The sequence below is a fragment of the Protomyctophum parallelum genome (assembly GCF_964188405.1).
Source record: "Protomyctophum parallelum genome assembly, chromosome: 7".
NCBI classification, from domain to species: Eukaryota; Metazoa; Chordata; class Actinopteri; order Myctophiformes; family Myctophidae; genus Protomyctophum; species Protomyctophum parallelum.
The window spans coordinates 28,179,931-28,204,181 of record NC_139705.1 but is presented as its reverse complement, the minus strand read 5'-3'; the positions used below and the strand labels follow the sequence as shown (position 1 = coordinate 28,204,181).

General features: G+C 43.4%; 1 protein-coding gene across 2 annotated transcripts in view; it reads right to left on the bottom strand.

Annotated features, from left to right (window-relative positions):
• The window catches only part of eif2d (eukaryotic translation initiation factor 2D), a 30,039-nt gene extending 5,788 nt beyond the window's left edge, over positions 1–24,251 (bottom strand). Inside the window, exons 1-16 of one of the 2 annotated variants that reach the window (XR_014569501.1) lie at positions 24,069–24,251; positions 21,730–21,920; positions 20,512–20,595; positions 19,080–19,170; positions 17,216–17,323; positions 16,248–16,549; positions 14,325–14,442; positions 13,375–13,420; positions 11,606–11,712; positions 7,743–7,895; positions 7,222–7,311; positions 5,448–5,543; positions 4,676–4,796; positions 4,068–4,242; positions 2,217–2,351; positions 2,025–2,091 (exon numbers count right to left, since the gene is read on the bottom strand). Coding sequence is in view for 1 of the 2 variants with exons in the window: in XM_083769120.1 (XP_083625246.1) it covers positions 2,281–2,351; positions 4,068–4,242; positions 4,676–4,796; positions 5,448–5,543; positions 7,222–7,311; positions 7,743–7,895; positions 11,606–11,712; positions 13,375–13,420; positions 14,325–14,442; positions 16,248–16,549; positions 17,216–17,323; positions 19,080–19,170; positions 20,512–20,595; positions 21,730–21,920; positions 24,069–24,124 (1,809 nt within the window). In the remaining variant the exon portion in view is untranslated. Of the gene's footprint in view, positions 1–2,024; positions 2,092–2,170; positions 2,352–4,067; positions 4,243–4,675; positions 4,797–5,447; positions 5,544–7,221; positions 7,312–7,742; positions 7,896–11,605; positions 11,713–13,374; positions 13,421–14,324; positions 14,443–16,247; positions 16,550–17,215; positions 17,324–19,079; positions 19,171–20,511; positions 20,596–21,729; positions 21,921–24,068 lie in introns of those variants that run through there. The other variant, XM_083769120.1, reaches the window with a different exon arrangement.

Below are 24,251 nucleotides of genomic sequence, written 5' to 3'. Positions count from 1 at the left end.
AGGGCTAGGACAGAGCCATTGCTGGCTGCTGTGAAAGACCGTCACTTTATGTGGAGACTTAAAACAGGGCTATTGCCAGCCACTGTAGAAGACGCCACGTGCGTGTGGAAGCTGAGAATAGAGCTATCGCTAGCCGTTATCAAAGACCGTCACACAACGTGGAAGCTAAACAATATTATTACTATATGCTGCTCAGGTTACCACGCCGTCAAGGGTTTAGAAAAACCGCGGGACGTGTGTGTGTCGGCTAGAGCGGGCTATTACTAGCCACCGCTAACGCCGCCACACGTGTGGAAGCTAACGAACGGTTGTGCACCGATCGAGCCCATCACACGTTCGAGACCTTGAGGCCAACGAAAGTTTGTGTGGAAGCAAAAACTGGCTGTTGCTAGCCGCGTTACAGACCGTCACACAGGTAATTTAAGAAGCCAGCTAGGGCCGCATGGCCACTATACAAAGCTAAATTACCCACTAAGTTAGTATTAACTTAGTAAAGAAAGCAGACTTACCGTCTTTCTTCTTCTCAAAGCCTCTGGGAAAAGTAGTTTCCGCGGTACCGAGAAGGCTTCTCGTCCTTGTGGAAATAAATCAGATACTAATCCGTAAGGGAGACTTCGCTGCGCTGTGTTCACACATGAGAAGAAACAAATGAATGAAGACGTAGGGACGTTGACGCACTGTTATACTGGTGCCCCGGCGGGCGGGGTCTCAACGTCATGACGTCTCAAAGTCCCAGCCAAAATTGTCTGTGAGTTTATATAAATGCTTCTGTGTTTACGCCAGGGGGCGCAAACTCCCATAAGTGAGCAGCCTTGCTAAGCTGATTATTAGAACTATTAAGCTAGTAGCCTTGCATAGCCAGACTGATATCAATCTGCCTGGGGTAATATTGCAAAGACAGATTGAATGCTGGCTACGCTACGCAAGGCTAGTATACTACTGTACTTATATGTATTATGATTCTTGTTGTGCAAATCAATACATAAAATATTGTAAGAATACCTGATAAGACACTGCTTACCTGTAGCGCAGTATGGGCGGGAATCGCTTAGTACCCGACCAGACGATTAGATTCCGAGGGCTACGATTTGAGTAATTCCGATTAATTGGGCTACACTTCGATTACGATTCGATTACCGATGGTTTATTTCTCCCTCACTGTGTGACTAATAAACAAAGTGCTTTCTAATTGATCCATAATGAACACACATTTGTGAATCGATTAATAATCCTCCATGTTGGCATCGCGATTAACCTAAGAATATTTTGTATCACTTCAGTTTAACCAAACTCTCTATACTTACCGTAGTAAGACGGACCACCAAACCTCCTCGCCGGTTAAAATAACATATTAAAGTTTGAAGTTATTTTCAATCTGCTTTAGTGAAATAGAGACTGTTGTAGTGAAACAGAGACTGGCCAGCGAGGTTAACTGCTGCAGTGAAATAGAAACTGGTCAGCATGCTTACTTATTTTCTCTTTTGTATTTTATCCCACGATTTTTGTAACCCATTTTTTTCAATTGTCTAGTGTAATCCTACACTCAGCAACGACTGACCACATGCTTCCTTCTATGCATGAGAAGTCCAAGCCGCTTCCTGCTGCGTAACACGCTAAACCCGCTATTTGATTAATGTGTTTTATTCGCCGTATTTTAATAATTAAAAAGAAAGAGCGGATTTGTCACGGACCGGGTGACGAGGCCGTCGCGTTATGATGACGAAACCGGAAATCAATCCATGCTCTGGGCTGCTAGGGCTTCTGAGAACATGAGTTCAATGCAAGTGAACGAAGGGTTTGTTTGGACTACAACAGGCTGTCCATGCTGTTTTGGTTTCGCATCGTAATGGCAGCATGTTTTTTCTCAACAACCCATGGGACTACTTTCTCGCGGATTTTCGTGAATCAAATAACCAAAAAAATCGAATACTTTGGCGTATGCTCCAATGGTAATAGATAGATCCCGGCAGCCTAGGTGGTTTGATTTGGTCTAATTTAAAGCAGTAGAAGTGTTAACTGCTTACCTAACTGACTGAACTGGGTGGGGAGACGCCTGGCCTGGTCTGACTGAACCAACGCAGCAACTCGACACTGAAGAGAATAAAGAACACAAAGAAAACAAAAAGGCCACGGCAGCAGCAGTTTAAGTAATGACAAACTTCATCAGCTCTCACACAAAGTAAACTTTATTATTCTGAATGCTATATTTCACATACAGTAAGCTCTACAGAGCAGATGGTACGGTAGGTCGGTAGGTAAGGTACATGGTTGTTGTGATATTCATTTATTCTTGCCACCCTTGGGAGCTTTTTCCAGACCCTGAATGAACTTGCGGGGGATCTTGTACTGATCTGTGGATGCAAAACGAAACAGAACGCATGGAAACGATACCACAACAATTCACAATAAGGCTGGGCGATTCCAATCATTATCACCATTACCACAACCACCACTACGATTGATGAATTTAAGCATTATGTTTTACTTTAGATATCGAAAAATAGCAGATCTACAAGCTCATAGCGTGGCACTTTGTGTCGCGCTATGAGCTTGTAGATCTGCTATTTCGTTTAAATCGTGAAAATGTGGCGCAAATCTTTGAATATACTGTATATTCTTTCATAGCGAAAGTTTTTAACTCAAATATTAGCTTCCGGGGGGTCCATGGAACTACATATTTTCAGATGAGGGTCCGCAGCCAAATACAGATAATTCTGGGGGTCCTTGACATGAAAAAGGTTGAGCACCACTGACATAGAAACATAGGTTTATCAGAAAACTGTTTTAGAAGACATAGACATAATTGGCCTCAGGTGTAAATGGGTTAAAAAGAAAGTGTGAAAATGGCAGATGTACAAGCTTGTAGATCTGCCATTTTCACCATGTTTGTACGCCACCATTGTTTAACAATCTATACTACAGGGTTATCTTGTTAATCAGACTAATACATTTAGTTATTAGAACATGAATTATTTGAAGTCACCTTATATTTTAACAATTAAGAAAATGTTGCTATACTGTATATTTTGTTGTCCCGGATTGAAAGGTATAAAGAGAAGACAAAAGGTTTAAAGTAGTGCTGCACGATTCATTTAAAAAATAGTGCAATCTCTAAATTTGAAATGTGGTGCAGCACTAGTTGGCTGTCCAATTTACTCTTACGTTTTTGCTACAAGAGAGAGACTTTAAGTCGAGCACTTTGATGTTGTCTGTTTAAACTGCCACAGTAGTTATGGCTCCAGGTGACACATTTTGAATGTAGCAATGTTACACACTACAGACAATAGAGGTTATTCGTGTGACATCATCATCATACCCGGAAGTTATGCGGGAACGCTTACTGAGTGGCAAAACACTACTTTCTGGCCTTGACAGCTCATACATCCAAACAGAAAAGTCCTATTTGATTCCATTAAATGACTTTAAACAACATTAAATTCACTGTCACTCACTTTGCCACTCGATCTGCCATTCACTTTATGCATATGCTATACATATTTTCATGGGGGGAAAAAATTAGAATCGTGTGAGCATCGTCTCAATTCTTGTGGTTGGAAAGGCGAGACTCACTTTTGAGCAAGAACCGTGCAGCACTAGTCTAAATAAGTCAGTTTAGAGTTATCAGTTCTGATATATTTTCGGTTAATTGCCCAGCCCTAACTTTGAAAGCACAAGTTGCTGTTTTTTATCAAGGATAATGTTAAATTAAATGTCCACACTAGGGCATTCACTTCTATAACTGTTTATTAGTTGACTAGTTTACTAGTCGACTAGTTGACTTGTTGTTGTTGTTGTTGACTACCCATTATGTAAAAAAAAGGGAAGAAATATATATTTGCTTTTTTTCTAGTCGACTAGTGGATTTACTAATGGACTAGTTCCTTAATGCCCTAGTCCACATCACCTACCTAGCAGCAGGTTGTGGACCTGACGTAATAATAGCCATGTCCACACCACCTACCTAGCAGCAGGTTGTGGACCTGACGTAATAATAGCCATGTCCACACCACCTACCTAGCAGCAGGTTGTGGACCTGACGTAATAATAGCCATGTCCACACCACCTACCTAGCAGCAGGTTGCCGACCTGCTGTATCTGGCTGCCTTGGATTTGGACCTGGACGCGGTCCTTGGCCCCAGGGAGCGGCTGCAGGACGGAGCTGGCCTGGACTCTGTGTCTCAGAGCGCTGGACACCACCACGGGGTCCAGACCGTACAGCTCCAGGTTCTTGATGAGTGTCACCTACAGGATGGAAACAATATTACAACCACACACACACAGGCCATGCACAGGGGGGTTTATGACCCGGTCGGTACTAGGTAGTAGGGCTTTCACTTCTAGTGATCTTTACTAGTTGACTAGTTGCCTAGGTTTACTAGATTTTTACTAGCCGTAAAAATCTTCTCTTATGAGGGGTCCCTGGCATATCTATCTCTTCTACATCAAGGAGAAGTGAACCTCTGCTTCTACATCAAGGAGAAGTGAACCTCTGCTTCTACATCAAGGAGAAGTGAACCTCTGCTTCTACATCAAGGAGAAGTGAACCTCTGCTTCTACATCAAGGAGAAGTGAACCTCTGCTTCTACATCAAGGAGAAGTGAACCTCTGCTTCTACATCAAGGAGAAGTGAACCTCACCTTCTTGTTGGATCCTCTGGAAGAGAAGTGAACCTCACCTTCTTGTTGGATCCTCTGGAAGCCACAGAGATGTCTATGGGCTCGATCTGACCCTTCTTGGTGATGGGAGCCTGTCCAGGAAACACCAGCTGGTAACACTGCTGCATTCTGCTCAGAGTCCTGTCAATAGGAAACACATAATACTAGAGTTCTCAACAGGCCTGAGAATTAAGGGCCGGCCCAAACTGGGGCCCCCATGTGCTTAACCCATTTAGACCTGAGGACGATTCTACAAATGCCTGTTTTCTGGGGAAATGTCAATGTCAATTCTGTTTCTATGTCAGTCGTTCTCAAACAATTTCATGTCAAGGACTCAATATATGTAATTGGCCGCCGACCCCCATCTGAAAATATGTTGTTCCAGGGACCCCCCCCCCCCCCCGCCAGAAGCAAAGATTTGAGTTTCGCTCTGAAAGGATATATATTCAAAGATTTGCGCTACATTTTCATGATTTAATTTGTTTTGCAGATCTACAATCTGCGAGCTTGTAGATCTGCTATATTCAATAGCTAAAGCATAACATAATGCATAAAACACCCAGAATGGGTTAAAGTCCTCAAAAACCATGCGTCCAACAAGCTTTGAACTACACAACATGACGTAAGTTATTTCCTCTCCCGACCGGATCAGAAAACCCTGAAAATGGCATAAGATCCCAGTCTAGTTGAGACTGCGTCTCTGCTGAAGAGCAGTAACTGTACATGTTGGGACTGTGTGTGTGTGTGTGTGTGTGTGTGTGTGTGTGTGTGTGTGTGTGTGTGTGTGTGTACCTGCTGAAGAGCTCGTCCCACTTGAGCGCGCTGATCTCCTGGTACTCCGTCCTCTCCAGCAGACAGTCGCACAGTGCAGGGTTTATGGTGACGTAACTAGAGAGAGCAGGAAGCACAGTGACACAGGATCAATGACCAGGGCCAAGGCCTTCCTTCAATTTACCTGCTATAACGTTTTTATAGTTTAGAGACCAGGATTTTATGTCTTTATTTAAATTGTATTTACTATCTAAATGACATAAGTTTAGCCTTTTTCATATGCCTGTATTGTAAGGTCGTCGAGGCTAGTGCAAGTGCTACAGACTAAGATGGATTCTGAATAGGTGGGTTTTCAGAATATAACTCACGCGCATACACTCTATACTTTCAAGGCCATCCATAACCTCAACCCCCCTTATCTGTCTGACCTTGTCCACGTCGACATTCCCACCCGGTCTCTTCGGTCTGCCTCCTCCGTCAAACTGAAAGTCCTCCCAGCCCGTCTGTCCACCATGGGGTCAAGAGCTTTCAGCCGCTCTGCCCCTCACCTCTGGAACTCCCTCCCCCCTGACATCAGAAACATGGACTCTATCACCATTTTCCAAACTCACCTCAAAACCCACCTGTTTAGGCAGGCCTATGACTCTGCGTGACCTGTGTCTTCTGCTGCAAGCTGTGTTTTGTTCTGCTTTTAACTGTGTTTTTGTACTGTTTTTAACCTGTACGGCGACCTTGAGTGCACTGAAAGGCGCCTTATAAATAAAATGTATTATTATTATTATTATACGGTGGAAGATTGGGAGTGATTCATAGTGCATTCATAGTTTTGGAGGCAGAAGAGGGAAAAGAGTCTGGGACGTGTGTAGTGTTGTCCACAGTGTTTCACAAAAGGGAGAAGAGTCTGGGACATGTGGAGCGTTGTCCATGGTGTTTTAGAGAAGGGAGAAGAGTCTGTGACGTGTGTGGAGCGTTGTCCAGGGTGTTTTAGAGAAGGGAGAAGAGTCTGGGGCGTGTGGAGCATTGACCAGGGTGTTTTAGAGAAGGGAGAAGAGTCTGGGACGTGTGTGGAGCGTTGTCCAGGGTGTTTTAGAGAAGGGAGAAGAGTCTGGGACGTGTGGAGCGTTGTCCAGGGTGTTTTAGAGAAGGGAAAAGAGTCTGGGACGTGTAGAGCGTTGTCCAGGGTGTTTTAGAGAAGGGAGAAGAGTCTGGGACGTGTGGAGCATTGTCCAGGGTGTTTTAGAGAAGGGAGAAGAGTCTGGGACGTGTGTGAAGCGTTGTCCAGGGTGTTTTAGAGAAGGGAGAAGAGTCTGGGACGTGTGGAGCGTTGTCCAGGGTGTTTTAGAGAAGAGTCTGGGACGTGTGGAGCGTTATCCAGGGTGTTTTAGAGAAGGGAGAAGAGTCTGGGACGTGTGGAGCGTTGTCCAGGGTGTTTTAGAGAAGAGAGAAGAGTCTGGGACGTGTGGAGCGTTGTCAAGGGTGTTTTAGAGAAGAGAGAAGAGTCTGGGACGTGTGGAGCGTTGTCCAGGGTGTTTTAGAGAAGAGAGAAGAGTCTGGGACGTGTGGAGCGTTGTCCAGGGTGTTTCAGTGGTTCTGCCAGCCTCCCTGTGTTAGCTGTCCTTACTTACAGAGGTCATTATAGTGGCAGGCAGCATGCCGTTTGTTGTCATGTGATGATGTACTTACTTTTTGCTATGTTCACAGTTTTCTTCACATACTCTACTAAGTAGAGTATACTAAAATAATACTATGATACTTGTACTATACTACTACAGTATAATACTACTATAATACTTACTTTTTGTTATGTTCATACACCAGCTGGTTGTTTTTCACATACTCTGTGATGATCAGTCTGACGTCTGAAGCATGGAGCACGCTGCCTTTCCTGTGAGCATGCACACGCGCGCGCGCACACACACACACACACACACACACACACACACACACACACACACACACACACACACACACACACACACACACACACACACACACACACACACACACACACACACACACACACACACACACACACACACACACACACACACACACACACACACACAGAGTCTGAAGCAACATGGCAGGAGTACACAGCTCCACTTGGTTCCATGCATAGTTTGCGTACACACTCACAGAGTTACAGACCAACTAACTTTTAAACTTCTTTAACCATAAGTTACAGACACGTACAGGTCTGTAACTCTGAAGGTACAAATGGAACCAAACAGACTCTTACTTGCGAGTCCATGTAGGTTCCATTTGTAATGAATATACTGATTATTTACAAAAAAGGAACACATGAATAAAGCACACCTCTTGTTTGCTTCCAGAAACAGAGGCTCCAGCCTGGCTGACACAGAGTAGAGGCTGATGATCTCTGGAGGGTGGTAGGGCTTCTCCCCGCCGTCTCCTACCTCCGCCGGATGCTCTTCCTCGGGCTGCTCTGGAGCCCTGAAGGATAAGAGTCTGAAAGGGTTCACACAGAGAGAGACAACAGTCTGAAAGGGTTCACACAGAGAGAGACAACAGTCTGAAAGGGTTCACACAGAGAGACAACAGTCTGAAAGGGTTCACACAGAGAGAGAGAGACAACAGTCTGAAAGGGTTTGACACAGAGAGACAACAGTCTGAAAGGGTTTGACACAGAGAGAGAGACAACAGTCTGAAAGGGTTCACACAGAGAGAGAGACAACAGTCTGAAAGGGTTTGACACAGATAGAGAGACAACAGTCTGAAAGGGTTTGACACAGATAGAGAGACAACAGTCTGAAAGGGTTCACACAGAGAGAGACAACAGTCTGAAAGGGTTTGACACAGAGAGAGAGACAACAGTCTGAAAGGGTTTGACACAGAGAGACAACAGTCTGAAAGGGTTTGACACAGATAGAGAGACAACAGTCTGAAAGGGTTCACACAGAGAGAGAGACAACAGTCTGAAAGGGTTTGACACAGATAGAGAGACAACAGTCGGAAAGGGTTCGACACAGAAAGAGAGACAACAGTCTGAAAGGGTTTGACACAGAGAGAGAGACAACAGTCTGAAAGGGTTTGACACAGAGAGAGACAACAGTCTGAAAGGGTTTGACACAGATAGAGAGACAACAGTCTGAAAGGGTTCACACAGAGAGAGAGACAACAGTCTGAAAGGGTTTGACACAGATAGAGAGACAACAGTCGGAAAGGGTTCGACACAGAAAGAGAGACAACAGTGAACAGTCTGAAAGGGTTTGACACAGAGAGAGAGACAACAGTCTGAAAGGGTTTGACACAGAAAGAGAGACAACAGTGAACAGTCTGAAAGGGTTTGACACAGAGAGAGACAACAGTCTGAAAGGGTTTGACACAGAAAGAGACAACAGTCTGAAAGGGTTTGACACAGAGAGAGAGACAACAGCCGGAAAGGGTTTGACACAGAGAGAGAGACAACAGTCTGAAAGGGTTTGACACAGAGAGAGAGACAACAGTCTGAAAGGGTTCACACAGAGAGAGAGACAACAGTCTGAAAGGGTTTGACACAGAGAGAGAGAGAGAACAGTCAGAAAGGGTTCACAGAGAGAGAGAGACAACAGTCTGAAAGGGTTCACACAGAGAGAGAGACAACAGTCTGAAAGGGTTCACACAGAGAGAGAGACAACAGTCTGAAAGGGTTCGACACAGAGAGAGAGACAACAGTCTGAAAAGGTTCGACACAGAGAGAGACAACATTCTGATAGGGTTCACACAGAGAGAGACAACAGTCTGAAAGGGTTTGACACAGAGAGAGACAACAGTCTGAAAGGGTTCACACAGAGAGAGAGACAACAGTCTGAAAGGGTTTGACACAGAGAGAGAGACAACAGTCTGAAAGGGTTCACACAGAGAGAGAGACAACAGTCTGAAAGGGTTTGACACAGAGAGAGACAACAGTCTGAAAGGGTTCACACAGAGAGAGAGACAACAGTCTGAAAGGGTTTGACACAGAGAGAGACAACAGTCTGAAAGGGTTCACACAGAGAGAGAGACAACAGTCTGAAAGGGTTTGACACAGAGAGAGACAACAGTCTGAAAGGGTTCACACAGAGAGAGAGACAACAGTCTGAAAGGGTTCACACAGAGAGAGAGACAACAGTCTGAAAGGGTTTGACACAGAGAGAGAGAGAACAGTCTGAAAGGGTTCACACAGAGAGAGAGAGAACAGTCTGAAAGGGTTCGACACAGAGAGAGATACAACAGTCTGAAAGGGTTCGACACAGATAGAGACCAGTGTTGATTTTGTCGACAAAAACTAAAACTAAGACTAAATATATTGACAATTTATTGACAACAAATAAAAACTAGACTAAAATGTTAGGAAGGGACTAGTGGACAAGAGATCCAGTACAAGTCATTTTACACTTAAAATAGCGATCTACAAGCTCTACAAGCTCACCCTAAGTCGCGCTGCGACGCGTTAGGGGTTCAGAGTCTTGCTCAAGGACACTTCCACACTAACTAACCGGGGGGAGCCCACAGGGATCTAACTGGGAACCTCACAGGTTTCCCATCCAGCTGCTCTACCGGCCACTCTACCCCTGAGTCACTGAGTAAATAATGGTCTCTACCGGCCACTCTACCCCTGAGTCACTGAGTAAATAATGGTCTCTACCGGCCACTCTACCCCTGAGTCACTGAGTAAATAATGGTCTCTACCGGCCACTCTACCCCTGAGTCACTGAGTAAATAATGGTCTCTACCGGCCACTCTACCCCTGAGTCACTGAGTAAATAATGGTCTCTACCGGCCACTCTACCCCTGAGTCACTGAGTAAATAATGGTCTCTACCGGCCACTCTACCCCTGAGTCACTGAGTAAATAATGGTTTCTACCGGCCACTCTACCCCTGATTCACTGAGTAAATAATGGTCTCTACCGGCCACTCTACCCCTGAGTCACTGAGTAAATAATGGTCTCTACCGGCCACTCTACCCCTGAGTCACTGAGTAAATAATGGTTTCTACCGGCCACTCTACCCCTGATTCACTGAGTAAATAATGGTCTCTACCGGCCACTCTATCCCTGAGTCACTGAGTAAATAATGGTCTCTACCGGCCACTCTACCCCTGAGTCACTGAGTAAATAATGGTCTCTACCGGCCACTCTACCCCTGAGTCACTTAGTAAATAATGGTCTCTACCGGCCACTCTACCCCTGAGTCACTGAGTAAATAATGGTCTCTACCGGCCACTCTACCCCTGAGTCACTGAGTAAATAATGGTCTCTACCGGCCACTCTACCCCTGAGTCACTGAGTAAATAATGGTCTCTACCGGCCACTCTACCCCTGAGTCACTGAGTAAATAATGGTCTCTACCGGCCACTCTACCCCTGAGTCACTGAGTAAATAATGGTCTCTACCGGCCACTCTACCCCTGAGTCACTGAGTAAATAATGGTCTCTACCGGCCACTCTACCCCTGAGTCACTGAGTAAATAATGGTCTCTACCGGCCACTCTACCCCTGAGTCACTGAGTAAATAATGGTCTCTACCGGCCACTCTACCCCTGAGTCACTGAGTAAATAATGGTCTCTACCGGCCACTCTACCCCTGAGTCACTGAGTAAATAATGGTCTCTACCGGCCACTCTACCCCTGAGTCACTGAGTAAATAATGGTCTCTACCGGCCACTCTACCCCTGAGTCACTCAGTAAATAATGGTCTCTACCGGCCACTCTACCCCTGAGTCACTCAGTAAATAATGGTCTCTACGGCCACTCTACCCCTGAGTCACTCAGTAAATAATTGTCTCTGTACTCACTGAGGATTACCTTACTGATTAACCCATTCTGGACGGGAACCCCTGTTGGTGTTCTAAGCATTATGTTATACTTGTCTTTAGCTATTGAAAAATTAGCAGATCTACAAGCTCGTAGTGCGGCACAATGTGGCGCAAATCGTTGAATATATATTCGTTCAGAGCGCACGTTTTTAACTCAAATCTTTGCTTCTGGGTGGGGGGGGGGGGGGGGGGGGGTCCCTGGAACAACATATTTTGAGATGGGGGTCGGCGGCCAAATACATATAATTGTGGGGCTCCTTGACATGAACAAGATTGAGCACCACTGACATAAAAACATGGGGTTTTTCATAAAACTGTCAGGAGAAATTAGTAGAATCGAGGTCAGGTCTAGAATGGGTTCAATAATGGTCTGGGTACTCACTGAGGGTTCCTCCAGTCCACCTCCACGATGCTCTCCACTCCCTTACTGAGCTCTTTGACCTGAACCAGATGATGCTGCTGCTGCATGCTGTGGAGGAACCTGGACAACTGGTGGACACACACACACACACACACACACACACACACACACACACACACACACACACACACACACACACACACACACACACACACACACACACACACACACACACACACACACACACAGTAATAACATTAAACCCATGCTCTGGAGGAACCTGGACAACTGGTGGACGGACACACACACACACACACACACACACACACACACACACACACACACACACACACACACACGCAGTAATAACATTAAACCCATGCTCTGGAGGAACCTGGACAACTGGTGGACACACACACACACACACACACACACACACACACACACACACACAGTAATAACATTAAACCCATGCTCTGGAGGAACCTGGACAACTGGTGGACACACACACACACACACACACACACACACACACACACACACACACACACACACACGCAGTAATAACATTAAACCCATGCTCTGGAGGAACATGGACAACTGGTGGACACACACAGAGACATTTTTTTTTGTTGTGAAAAGTCATGATGAAATATTAAAGAAGAGTACCTCAATTTACCATGTATTGCTGTACTGCGATATATTTTGATGAGAAATATTTTTCATGGAATATTTTATATTGGGTAAAATACACCCGTGTTTAGTGATGGTGTAACAAAATATATGATTAGTGACACCACATCAAAACATTTCAACGTATTTTGATTGTCCACGAATATAACGTTTTTCTTTTTAAACATTTTCTTTCACATTGTTATAATGATCATCATTAGACTCAGAGCAATAACCTCACCTATCTCCCAGACTCTGTCCCCAGTCAGAATTCACAGTTTTAATGAATGTTAGAATTATGTGCAGGATGTAATTTACATACAAATGTGAGGGACCTAATTTATTTGACTACGTTACGTATGTTAAAATTGTTTATTTTAAACTAAATATACGCTCTCACACACTTATGCCAGTGTACCAGTGATCACCCTCCTATGTGCCAATGTTGCACTTAAAACCCTGAGCGCACAGAACAGAGTTATTGATATCAAAACCGATTGCATCGCTCCACAGGCTGGGAGCGTCTCTTGCGCAAAACTCAATGTTATTTTTCGGTGGGACGTCATCAAAAATGTTCCCCCCCCAGTTTAGCCGACGAGATGGAAAATCTTAAAACAATCATTCCGTCCAATTCTAAGCCAAGATCATGTGTTAGACGGCCCACCGCTGTCCCGTCGCTAGTCGCGATAGAATTAATCATACCTCCCGTTGTTGTCGATCGCCTCTTGAGTGTTTTGTATCTACTGCTTCAGCCACATCCGGGATAACATCCGGTCCGTCTAAATGCTAAATGTGCTGCGCTGCTATAAATCGCTGGGCGCTCTGATTTAATGGATTAAATAACGCCGGGCGTTCTGGGTGTTAAGGTTGCCTACCCCAGGTCTGGAAGAGCCTGGACATCTGGTGGAGACTCACAGCAACAACATGAATCCATGGATACACCTACTGTATGTCTGACGATGACTTGGGAAACAAGCCAGAGGCTTTCTTGGGTTATAAATCCCTATTAGCAGACCTTGTATTGAACTGTACTTTCATGTGCTTTTTTCCTGTTTTTTAACTGTTACCGTAATAGTATTCAATCAATCCTATAACTGCGCTTCAAGTTCTCACTGTACCTTCTTATAGCTGGATCTCCTGATGTCCAGTTGTTTTCCATTTGGACTGCAAAATAACAAGAAATATATTGTGAGTACCATCACTTGAAGCCAGCATTCATAAAATTTTACAATTTAGGCATTTAGCAGATGCTCTTAATCCAGAGCGATTCACATTAGGCAAGAACAAAAAAGCATGGCAATACATCACATACATAAAAAGTAGTATTCATGAAACATGCGTACGCTAAGAATGTAACCGTGGAATATCTATATAATGAAACTATACTATAAAGTGCTATAACTACATACAATGCAATTCTAGTGCCGTCTACATCACATGCTATGAGTCTGTATAAAATGCTATCTAAGTCTACATAAAGTGCTATCTAAGGGGCTAGGGTAAGTGCTATACGGGCCATGATGGAGTCTGAACAGGTGGGTTTTCAGACGGAAGATTGGGAGTGAGGCTGCAGTTCTGACTGTAATGGGAAGTGCATTCCATAGTTTTGGAGTCAGAAGGAAGACGAGTATTATTGGGATAACATATTATGGTAGCTCTCCACAGCACCGGGAACCCCTTTTGGTGTTTTAAGCATTATGTTATACTTTAGCTATTGAAAACTAGCAGATCTACAAGCTCATAGCTCATAGCTCACTGAGTGCCGTGCTATGAGCTTGTAGGTCTGCTATTTTTGAAAAATCGAGAAAATGTGCTGCAAATCTTTCAGAGCGAACGGGGGGGGGGATCTAGTAGGACTATAGTAAATAATAAAAATGGAAATCGCTATAACATTTTGTAAAAAAATACATATTTAGCCCCATGCTCAAATGCCCCCGCCCCCCTGTCAAAAACAGCTTAAATCCCTAAAACTAAAGAAAGCAGCGAATGAAAAAGAATTAACACACATCTTTTACTTTCTCTAATAACAACCTAAATGAACCTTGGTTGAAAAAAACTAAACACGTACCAGCAGGAGAACATGTACTTGCGGAGGAAGGTGCTGGTCAGCAGGGGGAGCTCTGACTTCTTCACCTTGGTCTTCAGAGCATGAAGGAAACACTGCAGTAGGAGAGCATCCAGTTCCTCTAGAATAAAAACCAGAGAAGAAGAACATTAAACAGGAGAGCGAACTGTGTTTCCAGACTTGGGCAGACAGACAGGCATGGCCGTTTTCTGCTGTCTGCCGGCGTCTCTTCCGGGTTTTTAGACAGCTGGTGGATGGAAAAGAAGCTCCACCCACGCGGCTGAATGCCGCGACGGCCAGATTCCCGGAAACGCCATGTGGGTGGAGCTTCATTTCCATCCACCAGCTGTCTAAAAACCCGGAAGAGACGCTGGCAGACAGCAGAAAACTGTCTGCCCAGGTCTGGCAACAGCTATTCAGTCGCTCTATAATAAAAACAATAGATGAAGAACATGAAACAGGAGAACATGCAGCTCTACTATAGAAACAGGAGGAAAAAGAACACTGAAGAGAGAAAGAAAAAAGCAAGAAAATCCTACTATGCCACATCACAGCAAAATATGTTCTTTTTGCAATTATTAGCATCCATTAAAGGATTTGAATCACTGGTTTCCACAAAGTTAGTTAAACGTAAAATCCCATCGAAAGAAGGTGGCATACACTGCCGTTGTGTTTCCGTTTATTTCTGCTTCGTGCATTTTTGGGGGGCTTTTTCTGCCTTTATTGATAGTATCAAGTGAAGACAGGAAAGAGGGAGAGAGAGAAGGGGAGAGACATGCAGCAAATAAAAGGTTATCATGAATGGGACTCGAACACGCGACTCACTGTCAGGCCAGAGCCTATATGTGGCATGCGCCTGGACCACTAGGCCCTGCTTCGTACCTCATAACAAGTCCCCAGGACTTATCTGTGTTATCCTTTTAGTCTAAATTGTACCTCTGTGCGGTGAGGTAGTGCAAACATTAAATACTTAAACTCTAGCCTCCCTATTCTGGGCATGTCATGAACAAACAAACATTCTGTGAAAACAGCTGATATAGAAGCTTGTACTTCTGCTTTTGAATATGTTATTCAAGACATTAATTATTATTCAGAAATGTTGCAATATACCGGAACATACAATAGTACAATACACTAATAATAATTCGTGTTTTGTACTAATAATTCATAATAATATATATTTATTATTATTACAATAATAATACAAAATTGCTTTCCAGGTGTATAAGGCCCCATTTACACTGGCAGGCAGCCAAATCCAGCCTGAATCAGATCTGTGCCACAACCAGATTGGAATCTGATTTGTTTAAATAAGTCTAAACACAAGGAAGTCACCATGGAATCCTATTTTTACAAATGTTACTTGAGTAGCTGAGCCACATTCAGAGGTGGTTTCAAATCTGATTCAAAATTGATTTCAGGAGATCCATCTCAGTCTGAATGCAGTAAACCTGATCTAAATCAGGATTATATGAGACTTGTTTGTGTTTAGACTTATTGTTTGTGTTTCAGATTCCAATCTGGATGTGGCCCAGATCTGATTCAGGCTGGATTTGGCTGCCAATCGGAACACACAGATCTGTGACAGATCCGATCTGGTCACTTTTCAAATCCAGTGTGAACGGTCAGGCCAAAAGATCCGATTTGGAGAAATAAATATGATTTGAATCGGATTTGACTGGATGTGACTGTCAGTCTAAATAGAGGGTATGCGCATGCATAAAGTTAATGTCAAATCGAGTGGCAAAGTGAGTAGCAAAGTGAGTTTAACATAATGTAATGCTATCAGATTCTGTTTGGATATATGGGCTGTCAAGACCAGAAAGTAGTTTTTATTCTCGCATAACTTCTGGGTATGATGATGTCACGCGCATACCCTCTATTGGGCCTAATTGGGGCCAAAAGGTCAAGGGACAGGATAGGTACCTTGTGGTACTTTTTGATCCTCATCATTCAAGTCCTCCTCGTCTCCTGTGTCCTTGTCCCCTGCGACCTTGAGACTCGGCTCTTCACGTGGAAGACCGATCTCTTCTCCCATGTCCTTCAGACTCATGTCTTCCATGGCAGGACAGGGCTGGTCTGGGGTCAGTTGTTCGGCAGGCCGCTGCTCCACCCCTCCCTCCTCCCCCTCCTCTTCCTCCTCTTCATCACTTCCTTCTCCGTTCCCCACCAGACCCTCACATCCTGCGTCCGGAATAGAGGGAGGACCGCTCTTATCACCAAATGCCCTAAGAAAAAAAGACAAATAGGATAAAAAAAAAAGCGGGCATTGTTTAGTTTACACAAGCAGGCTTGCTTCTTCGGTTTTGAGTCGCAAGGCATGCCCAAAGTATTGTTGTGGGGCCCAAGAATAGAGGGAGGTCCGCTCTTATCACAAAATGCCCCCAAAAAAAAGGCAAATAGGATAAAAAAAATAAAGCGAGGGCATTGTTTTTGAGTTGCGACTTTGCGAGGCATGGCCAACGTATTTTTGGGGGTCCCCAGTCCAAAAGGTTAAGCCCTGGAATAAATAATAATTACCGTATGCAGAGTACAGATAGAACAATGTAATGCCTCAAAGAAACTCTGGATGAAGGAAAACAATGAAGCTAGCATATCTGTTCAGACGGCGGGCTTTCTGTTTTAGCTCATCAGTAAAAATGACGGCGCTCGCATCAAAAACACTAGTTAGGACATAAATCTTACGGACTGAGGTTTTTGAAATGGTGCAGAGAATCGACGTTTGTGTGACATGTAAATGAATAGTCTGAGCGTCTCACCACAGCTGATCCATGTAGGTATGGATGTAAAGTCACTAGACTCACCACAGCTGATCCATGTAGGTATGGATGTAAAGTCACTAGACTCACCACAGCTGATCCATGTAGGTATGGATGTAAAGTCACTAGACTCACCACAGCTGATCCATGTAGGTATGGATGATCGACACGCCTTTCCCTTTCATGCCAATGTTCAACATCTCTGTGCTGGACATGGTGCTGGTGCCAACGGCCATGGGAGCCCTGAAACCACACAGAGAATACACACAACAATGTTAACATGGTGCCAAGGGCCATGGAGGCCCTGAAACCACACAACAATGTTAACATGGTGCTAAGGGCCATGGAGGCCCTGAAACCACACAGAGCAACCACACAGCACTGTTAACATGGTGCCAACCACCACAGGAGCCCATGTCGTCATTATTGGTGAAAATGCTCAAACATAGCGTGGTGCGGTTATTTAGTCTTTCATTTGTCCCTTATCTCTGGCACCTGGCCATCGTTTCTATTGTAACAGGTGGCATGGATTGTGTTAACTTGTCTTTATCAAAAATGTATAAATGATGTATAAGGGTTCAGGACACCTTTTCAGGGAGGGGTCAGAATAAATGATGGATAAGGGTTCAGGACACCTTTTCGGGGAGGGGTCAGAATAAATGATGGACTTGGACTGTTATTCGTCTCAACTGCTCAATTAACGCCCAGCTTGATCACACAAAAGCATCAAAAGTAGCAGATCTACAAACTGGAAACAAGGCTTGAAGCGACGTGTTTTGAGCGTGTAGATCTGCTACTTTTGCTCTTTTTGTTCAATTTGAATCCTGAAAAGTAACAGTTTTGGACATGTTTCCACCAGTGTTGTTTTTGGCAGCAAATCTTGATTTTAGTTTTAGTCATAGTCTCTTGAATAGTTTATTTAGTTTTAGTCACATTTTAGTCACCTGGAATGTCTTAGTGTTGCTTCTGTGGGGGTCCCTGGAACAACATATTTTCAGATAGGGGTCGGTGGCCAATTTCTGGCGGCCGAGCACCACTGATTTAGTAGGCATTTGTAGAATCGTCCTCAGGTCTAAATGGGTATTAATAATGTCATTGTAATGAAGGAGAACGTCACATTTTCTGTGGTTCTGCCATCATACTCTTGAATCAATCAAACATGCATTTTGCAGCCACAAAATACACATGCCTGTAATTCTTCCACCATCCAGTGACACCACTAGGTGGCAGTAGTAGACCAGGTTACAGCCATACACAGCCTGTAGCCAGGTCGCCTTTATCACAGTGTTGTTTTTTTATTTCTATTTTAGTTTCAGTCATTAGTCTCTTGAAACGTTTTTATTTACTTTTAGCCACATTTTAGTCACCTGGAATGTTTTAGTGTTTAGTCTAGTTTTCGTCGACTAAATCCACGGTTGATTTAGTCGACTAAAATTTATTTTGATGCCGTCGTAATGGCAGATGTTACACTACACTAGCCGATCTACAAGCTCACTAGCCAATCTACAAGCTCACAACGCGTTGCAGCACGACGCGTTGTGAGCTTGTAGATCTGATATTTTCAGCATGCAACCAGCATGCAACCAAGTGTAAAATGACTTATACTGGATCTCTTGTCCACAACATTTTAGTCTAGTTTCTATTTGTTGACAAAATCGACAGTATATTTAGTCATAGTTTTAGTCACAATAGCTTCATTTTCATTTAGTTTCCATTTAGTTTGTCAGTGAAAAAAGGCAGTCGACAAACATTTTTCGTCATAGTTTTAGTCAACGAAAACAACACTGCTCTATAATATAGATATGACATTACTAATGTGCGTTTCAACGCCAATAAATGGAAATTACGGTACTAGTAGGATGTAATTCAGCAATGTGTTCAAGTCTATGGATAGACACCTAACCTCTTAACAATCCCTATGTTCATTATAGTTTTCTTAAGACAAATTGCAAAGTGTATACATTTCCCAAAGTAGTTAGTATAGTTTGTGTTGTATTACCTGTTGCTCACCACTTTAACAGCAGAGCAGTCTCCCTGCCGCACATCTGGAAGACCACTGGAGGGAATCACCACTCCTGGCAGCATCAGATCTATATAATGCACAAGCATAAGGTGTGTGTGTGTGTGTGTGTGTGTGTGTGTGTGTGTGTGTGTGTGTGTGTGTGTGTGTGTGTGTGTGTGTGTGTGTGTGTGTGTGTGTGTGTGTGTGTGTGTGTGTGCGTGCGTGCGTGCGTGCGTGCGTGCGTGCGTGCGTGCGTGCGTGCGTGCGTGCGTGCGTGCGTGCGTGCGTGCGTGCGTGCGTGCGTGCGTGCGTGCGTGCGTGCGTGCGTGCGTGCGTGCGTGCGTGCGTGCGTGCGTGCGTGCGTGCGTGCGTGCGTGTGTGCGTGTGTGCGTGCGTGCGTGCGTGCGTTTTCAAAGTCAAAGTTTGAAAACTGTCACTTGCTAGCTACATACTAGCAGGGGTTCCCAAACTTTTGATCTAAAGACCAGAACAGATTTTAATTATTATTTATTTTTAGCACATACATTTTCTTTATTCATTTTGGGTTTTTTGAGATATATAAGTGCACCAAGTCTCTGTCTGTACGTACGTGTGTGTAATCCACGTCACCGCTGTAGAGGCCTCACGGGCACCACTCTAGTATATATCATTCTAGGGAAAAACTGTGTCCGCGAGCCAATGTTTGGGAGACACTGAACAGTATTACTGTATGCCTACTAGACTCAGGCCTCTTTTAGACGGGGACCATCTCCATATAACACGTCAAAGTCCCGTTGCGTTCTCATTTTTTCTTACCCTTTACACGAGAACGCACAAGTTATGATATAATGTGCTATTATGCTATACTGTCGCTAGGTGGCGATAACGGGCTGCCAAATAGACAGGTCACCCACGTACAAGAAGAAGACGCAAGCGGCGCAACACTGCTCTGGGCGCGCCACGGGATGATATATATTTATTAAATAAACGTTGCTGCCGCGGCTGCCGTCTATCACAACTTCACAAGGCTTTTTATTTACATCATGGTTTTACATTCAACATCGCTGATGAGCAGCACTTTGTAGGCGAGGAGGGAGGCTTGTTCAGGAACTCCATTATATCATAATGATATTGCTCTGCATCAATGTAATAAACATAGGCTATGCGCTGCCGCTGTGAGCCAATTAACGTGAGCCATGATGTCATAAGTTTTGCGGATTCACCGTTTTGCCTGTTTATATGGAGACCATAGGAAACGGTGTTCTCAAAGATTTGCACTCTGGGAGGCGTTTTCACTTCGATGCGTTTTCACCTCCTGAGAACACCGTTCTCGTCTAAATGACAGCGCTAAACAGTACTTTATTTTGCCGTTTTTTATGAACACCATCCTCGTGTAAATAGCACCTCAGTCTAGAGTGTTCAAGTCTCCGACGTATGAACAGAATCTTACCTGCTCCGCCGATCATCTTCTGAAGCACAGCAGGCCATGTGGTGAACGCTGGCAGGACGTTAGGGAAGCGCCAGAGCATGTACACTGAAAAAATAAATATACATCACTCATAATTATGATTTCTGCACACATTTAGTCAGCCGGCTCAGTCCACATCACAAATACTTTCTAAATAGTGATTATGTTTGAATCTCTACAAAGTATCCTTAATCACTTTTAAAGGAGAATTCCATGCTAGAAGTCTTTCTTACCTTTCTTTGTAGTTGTTACGTCCCCACCAAAGAGGTCCAGGTGTTTTTTTGTGCAAAAACTCCATATTGGCTATTTCCCCTACCATAAGCCCTCAATGAATTGCATTGAATGGAATGGGAATTGAATGGGGATATGGGGTGTTGTTCTAATTCGCTTATTTCCATCGAAATAAGTAGTAAAGTGTGCCACTTATTTACATTATGAAGAGAGGATATATACAAAAAAAAAGCGATGGAAATAAGCAAATTAGCACAACACCCCATAGCCCCATTCAATTCCCATTCAATTCAATGCAATTCATTTAGGGCTTATGGTAAGGGAAATAGCTAATAAGGAGCTTTTGCACAAAATAACACCTGGACCTCTTTGGTGGGGACGTAACAACTACAAAGAAAGGTAAGAAAGCTTTTTAGTATGGAATTCTCCTTTAACAGGTTGTGTGCCCAAGACGTCCACAGACGTCCTGGGAGTTACCCGTATGTGCCTATGTGGTGCCCAAGACGTCTGTGGACGTCTTTGCAAAAAAAAAAGACGTCTTTATAATAATAAAAAATATGTCAAAAAGATTAATGTAAAACATGGGCACCCTGGGTTATTTTTTGTGTTGTGTTGTGTGGGCACACAATAAACCTGAGACCAGATTCTACAAATGTCTTCTAAAACATGACAGTTTTGTGGAAGATATCTATGTTTCTATGTCAGTGGTTCTCAAACTATTGCATGTGTCAAGAACCCAAACATTATATGTATTTGCCGCCGACCCCCATCTGAAAAGATATTGTTCCAGGGACCCCCCAGAAGCAAAGATACGAGTTAAAAAAGGTTTGCTGTGAAAGAATATAATATGCAAGGATTTACACCACGTTTGCACGATTTTTCAACAGCTGAAGTTTAAAATAATGGTTAAAAGTGGTTCAAACTAAAGCTGACACAGATAAATTCCAGGTCAGAACACAAGTTATTTACCTGTAGGATAGAGTCGTTTGTCCAGCTCAAAGAGCAGTGGGTTCTTGTGGAGGACATAGAGCGCAACAGACTCTCCCTTATGAGCGTACACCTTCACCACGTTCAGCTCCTCCTTGTTGGGGACCAGCTCTGACAGCTCCTCTGCAGACAGCAAGGGAAAGGCCACGGCGATGTCCGACTTCAGCTTCCTCCTGACGGCGGGGAGACAAACGTAGATTAGACACACCAACGACCGACATGCGGAAACAACAGTCGGACATGATGCAGTCGGACACGCGCTGGGTGTCGGTTTAATGACGGGACGTCAGGTAAAGAAGAGCCTGAGTGTGTCCCTTAACCCATTCTGACCTGAGATCAGATTCTAAAAATGTCTTCTACATCCTGACAGTCATTCTTCGATTTAAAAAGAAATAGCAGACCTACAAGCTATGAGCTTTATTTTTCAATAGCTAAAGCATAGCATGATGACGCCCAAAATAGGTTAACCCATTTTAGACCTGAGGCCGCATCGGTGTCACCTTTTAATCACTTTAACCATTATTTTAAACTTTTACCTGTTGAAAAATAACAGATCTACAAGCTCAAGCTCGTAGCACTGAGTGCCGCGCTACCAAATTCAGATAATTCTGGGGGTCCTTGCCATGGAAAAAGGTTGAGCACCACTGACATAGAAACATGTTTTTTTTTTAGAAAATGATTTAGATTTAGAAGACATTTTGTAGAATCAGTTCTCAGGTCTAATAAGGGTCTGTGGCTTGAACAATGTTGAAGACCCCTCTGCTCTAAATGGAGTGGTTCTGGGGAGGTGCCCAGGTGACACTGAGATAAATAAGGGTGCTTCGGCGTATCGGTATCGGCCAATTAGCGACAGTCCATATCGGTATCGGCAAATAAAAGTGACATTAACCGATGGCACTTGGCACACTGAGCCGATATTTATCTTTTGTTGATTAGCATTGTGGTTATCTGCCTATCAAGCTGTAGATTATGAATATTTATTTCTTGTATTGAATATGTATTTGTTTCCCTGGCACAAAAGGGGGAAATAAAAACAACAAAAACTAAATAAACATATATCGGTAATCAATAACAGCTATCGGCTAAATTATTATAATAAACATCGATTCGGTAGGGTAGGCTATCTGTGAATCCCTACAGTGAGTGACAATTTAAAGACCTTTTTATCCCATTGTGTTTTAAGCATTGTTATACTTTAGCTATTGAAAAATCGTGAAAATGAGGCGCAAATCTTATGAATATATATTCTTTCAGAATTAACTCAAATCTTTGCTTCGGGGGGGGGGGGGGGGGGGCATTGTGAGCTAATCGGCTATTTTCACAAAAGAGTGATTTATCTGTGTGGAACAACATGTAATGTCTCAACTTCTACAATTCCAAATGCTTGTCAGGGTTGGGGGGTGGGGGGGGGGTCCCCAATACTAATATAATAGCAGTTTTGACTGAGGATTGACTGATTGATTTATTAACAGTTTGCAGAATTACAGTAGGCCTACACTTCAAGTACAACTCAATACAAAAACTGTTAACTATGAGTGGACGACACCATAAAGCATTACACTTGTTTACCATAGTGCCCACCATTTTCAATTCATCAAAACATTTAGAGACGTATGAATATACACAACTATAGTCAAAACAGGAAATCATCATAGAGGAGGTAAAAAGGGAAAAGAAACATATACAGTGAGGGGGGAAAGGGGTGGGTGGGGGATTCAGATTTTATGGGGACTAGTTTCAAATTGCAGCCGTCCGTAGGTGCCTTTGAGAGCAGTTTTGAAGGAGTCAAGGGATTTGCATGTCTTAATGACTGTTGGTAGGGCTTTCCACATTTTGGTGGCATAGGAGCGAAAAATTAATTTAGTCCCTTGTTTGTGCCGAATCTGGGTTGGAGTGTGTCATGAAGGTTGAGAACCTATAATGTTCTATTAAATGACAAACATAATGAAATATGTTTGTTTTTTAACAATTACTATTATGCAATTCCTCAAAAAGAAAAGAAAATAAACAGCATTACTGCAAAAGTAATCAACAAACTATAAACAATACTATAAAAACATTGGCCAAGTTGTGAGCTTAATTGTAGATGATGAGATCTGCTAGTATTTTCACAATATTTATCTGTGTGGAACAAAATGTAATGCCTCAACAAATAGATAAATACATCCACGAGAGTCAAAAATCTTAGGTCCGCAGTTCTAATTTAATTGTTTTGAGGAGTGTGTCACGGCCTGAAAAGGTTGACAACCACAGCACTGCACTATTATGACAAACATAATGATTTAAATATGATTGTCAGTAAAGTAACAAGCATGACTCACTTAGCTGATCCCTTGAGCACCGTGTTGGACTTCACGCGGAACGCTTTGGTAAACATCTTAGAAACACAGCATGTTATATGAAGGGAGTTATTGAATAAGTTAAATTATATATATTCGTTAATTAAACATTTAAACATCTTTCTCTTAGTGAATAATAATAATGTGCTACTGCTGGCCCTCTGG